Below are 12,520 nucleotides of genomic sequence, written 5' to 3' on the forward strand. Positions count from 1 at the left end.
GGGGCTTAAAGAGGCAGCAAGAAAAAAAATTGAATTTGGGGTAAATGGAAAATTAGGGAGGGGAAATGGGTAAATATGATATGTTAGAAGCCATCTGTTCTCTTTTATAAAGTGACCTTTTTAAAAAAAAAAGAAAAAAAAAAGAAACAAGTCTTCCTCTGAAATTTTAGCCCAGCCCTTAAACGATTTCTCCTCAACAGAAAGTTGATATTTTTCTAAAATGTTTTGTGACTAAATGCTATTTGGCGGGGGGGGGAGGTGGTATTTGCCTACATTAGTGCTTTGAAAGGAACACATACTTAGCCTGAATCACTTTTGCCTACATATATGAATTACGGGTCCTGTGTTTAGAACTTAGGAAACAGCTACTGTCCTGTGTTCCCAAAGACACACCGCAGTATGCTACATCCAGGTTTTTGGGTTCTCCTGAGACTGTGGTAGTAGGTTACAGGTAACAATATTTGTTGTGAGTTAAACCTGTACTAACTGTCATTTTCAGGGCAGGAGGCATTACAGTTACATAGTACAACTATAAAAAAAATTAAAATGTCAACCTCAAAGATAAACTCCTTGAGAACAGGAGCCTATTCCTGTTTGTTTGTTTATCCCTTACTGTACAACATACTACATATAGTAGGCACCAAAAGAATAAAGAATTATTGATTGAGTAAATGACATCACGCATCATTCTACCTATGTAATCATTTTATTTCTGTGTAAAATTTTCTGTGTTGAGTGGTAGCTGATAGTGTCTAACCAGAGGCTAATTTTAGACAGAGAGCCATATTTTACATCTATTATTATTTCAGCTAGACGCAAACACCGAAATTGAGTGGGTGCTGGAACACATCCATTATTTGCCCCCTAGAGATAAATGGAGTAGTTGAGAATAGTGCACCGTTGGCAGAGATGGTGGGAAAATGTGCACATTGGCTTCCCACGAGGACCTATTTTGTGCTAAGTTATTTCATATTTCGGTCTCTAGGATGCCAGTGTTATAACATCTCAAAATGCTAAAAATTTTCCACTAAAATAATCCCGGAAAAAAAAAGAAATGGAAATTAATCCAATTAAACTTCTCTCCTGGGAGAGCGGATTTGTAGCTGGCGCAGCTTCAACAGTAGCCATTGAGTGGGAGGAAGCCAGGAGTAGACGACCCAGGTGCTGGGAGGCCTACCTGCCTGTGGTGTGGTGGAGCAGTGCCAGGCTGCTGTGGACCAGGTTGGTATAGGTATCCCAGGGGAGAAGTGTGATGGACAGCGTATATCAGGTAGTAGATAGTGTCAGGGTTCCAGGGCTATCTGCCAGCTTTGAAGCGGCCTCCCATGTAATAGCTATTATTAAAATTCAGGGAAGAAGGTCTGGCCACTGGAGATTGAAGCCTTGCAGGAGACCCAGCCAAAACAGTGGGATGAAGGGAGCATTATCTGGGTGATCAGGTGTTTCCTAGGTCCCTGGCTATGAGGCTTAAGGAAGCAAAATCTATTTCAGACCTCACCCATTGATGGAGATCTGATTTTCATCTACACTGCCAGGCGTGTTCAGGGCTGGCTTGGGCACTGGTGGGCAGAGACTGGTGAAAGCAAGGCTGTGGCTAGAGGGGAGGATGTAGGAGTTAGGAAAAACATGATCTGATGGACTTTCCCAAACCTTTGGTAGCCCTTAGGCATGTAAGTATATCCTAAGCTAATCCTTACTCTTTCAAAATGATATCTCATTTCTGAAATTTCTTCCATCATAGTGAAAAGTCCCCAAATGCTCTGGAGTCAAAATATCCACCAGTCAGCACACTTCCCAGTGAATCCCAGCCGCTGCCACGAAGAAGGATAAGGAAGAAACAATTTTTCCGTAGCTGTACTTACTGAGCCCCAGGTGTAAAGCACAAGAAAATTGCATCCCATTTGTCAGACAGGCAACGACATGGCTGGTTGCCTTCATACTGCAATCGCCTCTGTAATCTTCCTGTGAGACGTAACATCCTCCAGGGAGTGAGTTGGAACCTTAGCCTAGTGCAGAGTTTATTAAAACCATGTCTTTTTTTAAATCACTTCACTTCCAGCAAACAGTATAAATCTTGCACACACTGAATTACCTCTGATTAAAGGTATTTAGGATTAATCAAGGGAGATTTCTTGTTCCCTGAAAGTAAAAATCAGACTTTTTTTTTAATCATACCTTTGAGATATTTGGTCATGATTATTTTAATCACAAAGGAAAATCTGAACTTTGGATTATTTTCTTATTAAGCATCAGAAACACCATACTAAAAACTGATAAATGGCCGGGTGTGGTAGTTCACACCTGTAATCCCAGAACCTTGGAAGGCCAAGGTGGGCGAATCACCTGAAGGGTTTGAGACAAGCCTGGCCAACATGTTGAAACCTTGCCTCTACTAAAAATACAAAAATTAGCTGGGCATGGTGGCAGGCGCCTGTAGTCCCAGCTACTTGGGAGGCTGAGGCAGGAGAATTGCTTGAACTTGGGAGGTGGAGGTTGCAGTGAGCCGAGATCGTGTCACTGCACTCTAGTCTGGGCAACAGAGAGAGACTCCATCTCAAAAAACAAAAAAACGAACAAAAACTGATAAACCAAGCCTCACTACATCCCTCAAAAGTGAATACAAAAGCTACAAGATAATAAACCAGAAACGATAGAGGCAAAACAGTGGGCTGAAAGCCATCCCAAAAGCATTTTTATTAGACCCTGTCAAAAACACCTGCTGAGGTGGTGACCTAACAAGCTTTGGCCATGTCGCCAAGCTGTCTTCATGCTCGTGGTAAAGAGATGCACCATCTCCACTCTGCAAAGAGCTGCTTTTGGCCAATTTTGCTTCTTAGTTGTCCTTATGTAGACATGAGTCGCAGCTGAGGGCATTTTTCCAAAAAATAAAGTCAACTTTTACCTCCTTCATTTAAAAAAAAAAGAGCAGATTTTGCAGTTGCGTCTTGACAGAATGAGGCAAAGGGTTGAATCCACATTTTAAAATTATCTATCCCAACTTACACGAAGATATTTTCTAAAAATAAAAGAAGAGTTGTTCATCTATGGTGTGACCTCCATGAGAGAATACTTGCCTTGTGTTTGCAGGCTCTCTTTCCAATAATTTATGGTTGTGAAAATAAGTAAAAAAATAAATACATTAATTTATATAACACAAAAATAAGACAATTTATACTTGGAGATCAGCTACGGAATAGAAACTAAAGCAGATTTGTTACTTAGGCACAAAATCAGCTACAGAATAGAAACTAAAGCAGATTTGTTACTTAGGCACAAAATAAACTACAAACTTGCATCTGTTTTCTTATTGCCTTCATTGTAAAAGGGTTTATAAAAACAAGTTTTTAGAGACATTTTTGGAGAAATTCTTGTGTATCATCATCAAGGAAACAGAATTTAGAAAATTTTGTTTTGTTTTGTTCTGGTTTTAGTTTTGGTTTTGGTTTTGGTTTTTGAGACCGAGTTTTGCCGTTGCCCAGGCTGGAGTGTGGGTGGCACGATCTCGGCTCACCATAACCTCCGCCTCCTGGGTTCAAGTGATTCTCCTGCCTCAGCCTTCCTGAGTAGCTTGGATTACAGGCATGCACCACCACGCCCAGCTAAGTTTATATTTTTAGTGGAGACAGGGTTTCTCCATGTTGGTCAGGCTGGTCTCAAACTCCTGATCTCAGATAATCCACCCACCTTGGCCTCCCAAAGTGATGGGTTTACAGGTGTGAGCCACCACGCCCGGCCTGGAAAACTTTCAATGTTTTTACTCTAAATTTTGTAATTTTATTCTAATTTTTATAACTTAGAGTAGTCTTCATTAATTTAAATTCTATTGATTCACAATTTGCTTTATTTCAGAAGTGACTGGAGTGGTGTTTAATATTACTCAAAAAATCTTTGCTTTGTAGATAATAATGGAAGTGTTTAATGCAATAATGTGAAAACAAGATTGTAAGAATAATGCTTAAAATGTTAAAAGAATAATTTGTTTTTGAACATCTTTAAAGTCTTTAAAGATAGCTCTTTACATATAAATTTGCACATGCCAAACAAAAATTGTTTTATCTAGCCTTTCAAGCAGCTCCCCAGAAGAAGTGTTTTGTAGCAAATCCAGCTCACATACTATGAGTTAGCCTCAGAACTTAAAAGTAATACATGTATCCCCAATTTGGATGTTTTAGACTGGTCTTTTTCCTTAGTTTGATGATTGAGGTTTGACAACATAACCAGTCCCAGCTAGTAGGTTCCTGGACCCTGAATGAAAGGTAGATTTGTAAGGCAGCTGAGCTTTGGCTGACTGAGACTCATTTGTTTGAACACGTTCCGCCCTAGTCATGGATACGGTCCAGTAACTGGATAAAGATAATGAGCACTGAACAACAGATGTTTATCAGGCAAAACGGAGATCATCTTTTAACACTCTGTTGCTGAGGCTTTGGTATAAGTTTATTTAACAAATTTTAACCAAACACCTGTTTATGTACCAGATTCTAGGTATTTATAGTCAAATAAAAATAGATATGCCCCCGGTCACGGAGTGTACAGTCTATCTGGGGAGAGGAAATAAACACACACACAATTAGATATAAACCGTTCTCACTCTATCTGTTGGGGATTGATTCCAGGAACCCCCTTGGAGACCAAAATCCATGGATACTCAAGTCCCTTGTATAAAATGATGTTGTAGAGTTGGCCCTTTGTATCTGTGGGTTCTGCATCTGAGAATTCAACCAACCTTGGATCAAAAATATGGTGTTTGTGGGATGTAGAACCTGCAGATACTAAGGACCATGTTTGCAACTAACACAGGACTGACTGCAAGACTTGAGCATCCTCAGATTTTGGTATCTACAGGGGTCCTGAAACCAATCCCCTGAAGATATCAAGGGACAACCGTATTTGCATGTAACTTATACAAACCCTCCCCTATACTTTAAATCATCTCTAGATTACTCATAATATCTAATACAATATAATTATAATACTTATAATACCTAATACAATATAAGTAAATAGTTGTTATACTATAGTTTTAGAAAATAATTACAAGAAAGAACAGTCTGTACATATTCAGTACAGATATAACCACCCATTTTTTCCAAATATTTTCAATCTATGGTTGGTTGACTTTACAGATACAGAAGGCAGAATTACAAATTATGATACAGAAGTACTCTGAACAATAGGAACAGAAAGCCATGAAACATGAGATACAATTGGAAAGACTGACTTTGGAGAGAATTTATAAATGGAAAGGTCCAGGTGAGCATCAGAGATTTTGAGCTCTTAGAATAATGTTCCTTGAATGGTTCTTATTCTGTCTTTCTGTTTCATACTATGTAGGCAGTGAAAGATGCCTTCACCATGAATTTTACCTGTGTTACTGCCAGTATAGGTATTGATCTTTCTCAACCAAGACATCGTAAATTTCCTTAGCCCCGATAAATTGCAACTGTTGGGGCCATGGAAACATGGGAGCTGGGCTGCTTAGGAGAACCTGAGTTCTTTGGGTGGGGTGAAGGGTGCGGTATCTATACATTTCATTAGGATTAGAGTGATATTGGTTCTGCTGCAAACATTGCCAAGAAGTCACCATATTTCTCTGAATAAGTCACTTAACTTCATTGAATCTCATTCTTTCTCCTATAAAATTAGAGAATTAAGATGAGGTCATCTCTGAAGTCCTTTTATATTCAGTGTCCTAAAAGCCTGTATCATATAGTGAAAAAATGTACAGACTCGGGAACCAGATTGTGAGGAGTGAAATCCCAGCTCTGTCACCTGCCAACAATGTAACTAAGTACATTTCTTAACTTCCCTGTGCATCCTGTTCCAAAACTGTAAGATGGAAGATAAAATAGTTTGCACCTCATAGTGTTGCGAGAATTCAGTGAATTAATCTAGTAAAGTACTTAGTGCCTGCCTCATGGTATGTAAGAAGTGTTAACTGCTATTACTATTCCCTGAAAGAAGGTCACCTCTTCTAAGGACTGGACTCCTGTAGAGGCAGAATACTCGAGACCCTGGAGTGAACATATAAACAAAATATTGTATGGGAACCAATAACTGACATTTCCACAATTCTTACCAAACCTCGCTTTGTGTTAGGCATGTTTTAAAGCACAACTTTTTATTGTTGGAAGAAGGCTCAAACCATAGAATGCTTTATTTCATACCCACTTCTTCCTTAGGACACAGGCAGGTAATTAAGCCCCTGAGGATAGGGTGCACACAGGATATTGAACTAGTGCTTTCTTCATAATGCCTTCACACCTGTGGCCAGGACAACAAAACAGGAGAAATCGATGCCATTATTTCAGAGGCTGAGAGGTAGATTCTCTTATGCCAATGGGTTTTTGCTCTGCTTAAGCAACATGAGACCTCATAAATTAAACTTGAAAAGGATTTTTCAAATTATGAAAAAATTCATTAAAAATGTATAAGCATTAACTTCAGTTGACTTACTGTATCATAGAGATTCTGTTTTAATTAAACCCATACAGATTTGCAATAAACAGCATCATTTTCTCTTCATTTCTTAACACATCCAATCTCTAAAACTCTATCATTTTGTTCCTTCACACCATTTTCTTTAGCATTTTCTTCATAAATGATACTGCCTGGACTCAGTTATATTATGACAAATGGTTATTAAATGTTTAATAAAGAATTAGTAAGACTTTTACATTTCTTCCATGTTCTGTGTGTATAGGCGTGTTTATGTAATCCTCTGACAGCTAAAACTCTGACAATTCAGACTACTGTGATTTGGGGATGGCTGAAATAATGGAGATTATACTTTCTTATAAAAGAGAAGAAACTACTTTTTCTGCGAGAAACTAGGATACTATCATGGGAAAGAAACTGTTTGTGGATCTTGTAAAACAGAAAATGTAGCTTTTTAGATAAAAGGAAAAGGAGAAGAGAAAGACAAGAACTTAAGTTTACTTAGCAAAAATCTAGTTTCCTGAAACTTTTCTGGAGACCAGAGCACTAGAGTCTCTCAGTGTTTTTCGCTATGGATGACTCCGTCTTTTGGGGATGGTGGTAGTTGGTGAGGGGGAAGACTCCAAGGGATAGTAGCAGCCAGCTCTTCTCTTAGCCCTGACAACCACACCCTGGCCTCTACCCCTATCAGCGGCCATCCAACACTGTCACTTTTGCCTTAGAAAAGTAGAGTTCAACCTTTCTGACAATTTCCACTGCCCCTCCTTTGTCCCTAGCCTCCTATCTTCCTCCCTTGAGCCTTCTCCCTGTCTTGGGTTTCTCCTCCCTCTCCAAAGACTTTTCAGAAGGAGCTCAGTTTTTCCTAAAGAGTAAGAAACAAAAGAGTCTTTCTGTGGGAGTCTGTTTAAGACATAACGGACTCCTAGTTATAAAAGGCCCTTTCATTCTGTTTGCTGGTATGTGTTTCCTGAGCAGCCGGGGGTGGAAAGTCTCAATAGAGTCCAGTCAAAGATTGCAACTGCAAATTTCCAAGGCTGCAGGGTGAGGGCAGAGAAGAAGGGAAAGCCTTGTGTATAATGCCATGCAGACACTTTCAGCAAGACTTACTCAAGGCAGCCCCAGGAGCTCTGTCTTTAAACATGCCAACATATGTTTTGTTAGCAAGGCAGTTCTTTCTGGCAAATAACTTTCTTTATGGTTTCCCATGTACAGGGTGGTTTTGTTTTTCACAAAATACCCTTATTTAAAAATGACAACTGAGCAGAGAAAATAATAGGCATTAAGCAGGAAATGCTTGGAGCCTGTCTAAAGCTTTTTTCTCTTGTGGGCTGGCGACTTGCTGCCATGGTAAGCTGATGTGTTGCCGTTTCTGTTGGAACCTTCAAGATGGTGCCCAGAGTGAGAAGGGAGCATTTCAAAGAGGATTCCTTTTTGGTCTTAGGTCTTAAGTTAGAATTACATAGGGGTAAGCAAATTCAATCAGAAAGTTTGAGATTTGGATTTGAACTGTGGAGGTTAAGAGAGGGTTGGTGTAGAGATTCACATTTTTTGAAACTGTGAAATTGGATGGTTAGTGTTCACTTTTCCCCATACATACACAAATATATGTATACATGTTTATATTTTTATATTCTGTATTGGTAAATATGTGTGCGTGTGTGTATATATATATATACACGCATATGTTCTTGATTTTGATTTAAGTAAATAAATATTTGTTTGGCAGACCTTAAATGGATTTCATACTATCTTAGCACTTTCTTAAATGGAGAAATTGCCACCATGTGCCAAGATAATTATGGTAAAAGTTTCACTTTATTTAAAAAATATGTATATAGACATGGAATGGAATATAAAATGTATATGAATTTAAGATAAAATGGAATACAACCCTTGCTTGGACAGGAAAGGATCCCAGATTCTCTGGGGTAGGGGTGGACTCTTCTCTCAGCTTCAACAGACTCTGGGACACCTCTGCCTAGGGCTGAGCATGCAGGTCAGCAGGAATGGGCAACAAAAATCAGAAAGATTCTCTGCTCAGAGATACTAGAATTCCTGCTTCCTACCCAGCCTTCATTCTGTAGTTATAAAATTATGATCCTTTCCAGGTCTCTTTTTAAATGTGCATATTTCTTGATAGGCTTAAGCTATTGGTCATTCATACCTTATGAATTACTTTAAGGAACTAACATCATATTGAGGTTGGCTTCATAGACCACAGAAGCACCTTTGGGTTCCTAACTGAGGTTCCTTAACAGTTTTGTAGACTAGAGCAAGCCAGTTAATTCACTTGAGCCCCAGTTTCTTAATCTGAAAATAGGAATGATAACACCCACCTAGATACCACATAATAGCTATGAAGTCAAAATGGCAGACTATACGTGGAAGACCCCTATTAAATTATGAAGTACTATTTATATATCAGTCATCACTACCAATCATTTTACTTGAAATTAGTAGTACATCATCAGGCTTATTCATTTGAGTTGAGGTTAGTTAATAGAGAAGAATGGGATGGGACAGGTAATTTTGAAATATAAAACATTTAGGAAGATTAGGCCTATATGTGAGAGTCTTTGGGCCAAAGTGAGAGTCTTTGCTGTTTGAAGGTATAATACTGCAGGTCAGAGGCAAAAAGGAAGAGGAAGAGAGTCAATGCCACAACAAACTTCTGCTCTGCGATTCAGCAGAGGAACTTTGAGAAAGAAACAGCCCCTGACAACCTAAGTTGCTCTAAGGAGAAAAGTCCATGATGAGATTCATCTTAAATTGTTAGGCAAGCCGCAATACATAGACTGAGACACAGTACTACTATACTACGGTTCTGCGCATGGCATTTTCCAAAGCCAGGATCTACTGAAAGTGTGAATAATTGGAGGTAAACACTGGTCTCACTTAGCATCTAGAAAATATCCTGTTCTCGAGCACGTCTAACAATGCTGCCTGTCATCTCTGCTCTTGTGTTCATCATCCTAATAACACACAGCAGTTGTTAAGCTTGCATTGTGTACAGGTCACTATTCTAAGCACTGGACATGAACCATCTTCTTTTATCACCACAGTAACCCTAAGAAGTATATTCTTTAACTCTCATTTTATAAAGGATTCAAAATCACAGCTAGATAGGAGGGTTAACTTCAAGTGTTCTATAGCACTGTAGGGTAACTAAAGTTCACAATGACTGATTTTGTATTTTCAAATAGCTACAAGAGAGGATTTTTGAATGTTCACAATGCAAAGAAGTGATAAATGTTTGAGGTGATGGATATGCTAATTACCCTGATTTGATCATTGAATATTGTATACATGTATGAAAACATCACTGTGTACCCCATGAATTATTATATCCAATTATATTATGTAATTAATATAATACAATACAATTAACATATACAATATAACATATAATACATGTCAGTTAAAAATTTTTCAAAAATGCTCCCATTTTACAGTTGAAAACCTGAGACTGGATGTTGAAGTAACTTGACCAGTTAGTATATGGCAGAGGATCCAGGTGACAATAGACCTGAATAGATTCTGGGCCTCTTTGAGGCTAACCTCTTCCCAACCTATGGTATAGCCATTGTAGGTAAAGATAATTAAAATGTGCACAAGATAGGAAACGCTCAGAATCTGCTCCTCTGAAAATCAGAGGATGATGCCTTCTTGGGGGCCTGCTGCTCAAATTATCCTATGCAAGACTTGACATTGAAGTCCTTTATTTTATTTTATTTTTTGAGACAGGGTCTCACTCCATCACCCAGGCTGGAGTGCAGTGGCATGATCTCAGCTTACTGCAACCTCCACCTCCCAGGTTCAAGTGACTCTTGTGCCTCAGCCTCCTGAGCAACTGGGATTATAGGCATGTACCACTATGCCTGGCTAATTTTTGTAATTTTTTTTTTTTAGTAGAGATGGGATTTCACCATGTTGGCCAGGCTGGTCTCAAACTCCTGGCCTCAAGTGATTCACCCACCTCTGCCTCTCTAAGTGCTGGGATTACAGGTGTGAGCCGCCACACCTGGCCTGAAGTCTTAAATATACTTGGAGAGGTGAGGATGAAGTAGGGCCAAAGAGAAAAAGGCTCCAAGGAAGTGATCAGTTGTTTTTGTGTTTAATTTTTTTTTTAAGCTGAATAGATGACTGAGAAAACAGAGGTCTAGGGACATTGAGAAGGTAAAGTGTCCATTTTTTTTAAAAGAGTCCACTTTTTTTAAAGAAACATTATTTAATGAGTTCTCAATCTGATGATGTCATTTTTCTGTCTTCTGAAGTCTCCTGAAATCGTCAGTTTGACTTTATGTTTGCTTCTAACACCAAGCTTCACCAAGGAACATTTAAGTTTATTTAGGGAAAAAAAAAGTCATGAAGAACAAAGCAAAAAGCTGATTTTAGATCTTAACTTTCACAAATATTCCATCTCTTCCCTTCTAAACAAGTCATAGAAACTATGGACAAAAGTAGACTCCTGTGTAATTTAAAAAAAAAAAAAAAAAAAAAAAAAAACAGAGTTTATATCTGACTGTGGAATGAGTTTTGGACTAATTTTTTTCAGCAGTCAGAGTAGGATGGCCAGGAACAGAGGCCACCTGTTTGGTGCTCAGCACGCCGTGAGAAACCCAAAATGACCTTGATACTTGCCCTTGCCTTCTCAGGTTGAGACAGCCAAGCGTAAAGACCTTCCCCTAGAATCCCCGACCGGCCTGCGCACTGGGCCGAGTGCACGCTGGGGTGGAGCCTCAGGAAGTTGGCGCTATTTTGCTGGGGGGAGGAGCCTGGTCTCTCCTGTTGTGGGTGGAACCTGGGATTCGGTCTCTGAGCGTGAAAGCCTCCTAGCAGGACTATGACTTTGCTAAGAGTCTCTCTTTCCCTTTTTTTTCTTTTCACCCAACACACCCTGTCCTTCTCACCCTTCAAAGTGTCCGCAAGCCTAATTTTTCATGGTTGTGTGACAAGGACCCCGTTTTTAGTTGAACTAAGGAGAAAGCCCTACAACAATGTTTTGTCTTTCCCCGCCATTGGCAGTTCCATCTGGTCAGATAATTTCATTTAAGTGGACAGTCAGTCCAGCAACATGATAAATAATTTTGTCTGGGATCAAATTTCTATTACTTACCCGAAACCGATGTCATTTTGGATTACAGTCATCACATTTCGTTACTCTGATCCCATTCTCTCATTTAGTAGTATTAAAATTCTTCCAATTCACGTTTTATTTTGTAAGTCAGGATCTCATGTTATTTACTCAAAAGTCAGGTCTTTTGAAGTCTCATGTTATTTACTGTTATTCACTCAGTGGGTCTACTTCAATTAAGATCCTTTGGGTGAATAACAATAAAAACATGAGACCTCAAAATCAGGCAGGTCTGATTCTTGATTTCATTGTTTCAAATTCTGATTCCAGTTTATCTCCATCAGATAGCCAAGGATCAAAAATGAATTTATATCACTTCCTTGCTAACTGAGGGAGTGCACTGAGCTTTGTATTTATTAGCTAGAGAAAAATTCTTATTCAATATAACAGATTGCTGTATTTCACATAAGTACTATAAACTAAAATTTTCTTTCAGTCTGGAAAAAAAAATGCCTCTTCTAGGTGTTTCCACCATACCCTGGGGCCTGCCTTAGTACAAATCACACCATGTTGAAATTCTGTATTTATGGGTCTGTCTTTACCTTTAGAGTGTAAGCTTCCTAAAAATAGGGACTGTGCCTGGTTCACTGTTTTATCCCTAGCTCCAAGCACTGCCTGGTACATTAAATAGGCAAGCCTGAAATCTCTTGATGACACTGAGATCTGAAAGGAAAGTAGGCCCAGAGGGCTGGCAGGGTTTCTGTTCAATTGCCCAGTTAGATTAAATAAGGCCACCTAGATGTTTAGAAAGTGATCTGTTATGTAAAGGAAGGCTGAAAGTTTTTAAAATAAAGTCTTCTGGTGGTTTATTGTTTTGTTTGTTTGTTTGTTTGTTTTTTTGCAAACGAGAAGAAAACATGAGCTGATCCCCTTGTGTAATTAAAATCCTGAGGTTTTCGTCATGACTCCAAAACATTTCCTAGAACAAGTCTCCTCTGAAGTCTCTAT

General features: G+C 38.9%; 1 protein-coding gene across 7 annotated transcripts in view; it reads left to right on the forward strand.

The window, feature by feature from the left end:
* GNG2 (G protein subunit gamma 2) overlaps positions 1–12,520 on the forward strand; it is a 128,058-nt gene that overhangs the window by 57,586 nt on the left and 57,952 nt on the right. Inside the window, exon 3 of one of the 7 annotated variants that reach the window (XM_030929893.1) lies at positions 5,127–5,253. The exons of the other annotated variants lie outside the window; for them this stretch is intronic. Within the exon in view, the coding sequence (XP_030785753.1) occupies positions 5,190–5,253 (64 nt within the window). The 5' untranslated portion in view covers positions 5,127–5,189. The remainder of the gene's footprint in view (positions 1–5,126; positions 5,254–12,520) is intronic. 7 annotated transcript variants of the gene reach the window in all.

This window comes from Rhinopithecus roxellana, chromosome 5 (assembly GCF_007565055.1).
Source record: "Rhinopithecus roxellana isolate Shanxi Qingling chromosome 5, ASM756505v1, whole genome shotgun sequence".
Taxonomy (NCBI): Eukaryota; Metazoa; Chordata; class Mammalia; order Primates; family Cercopithecidae; genus Rhinopithecus; species Rhinopithecus roxellana.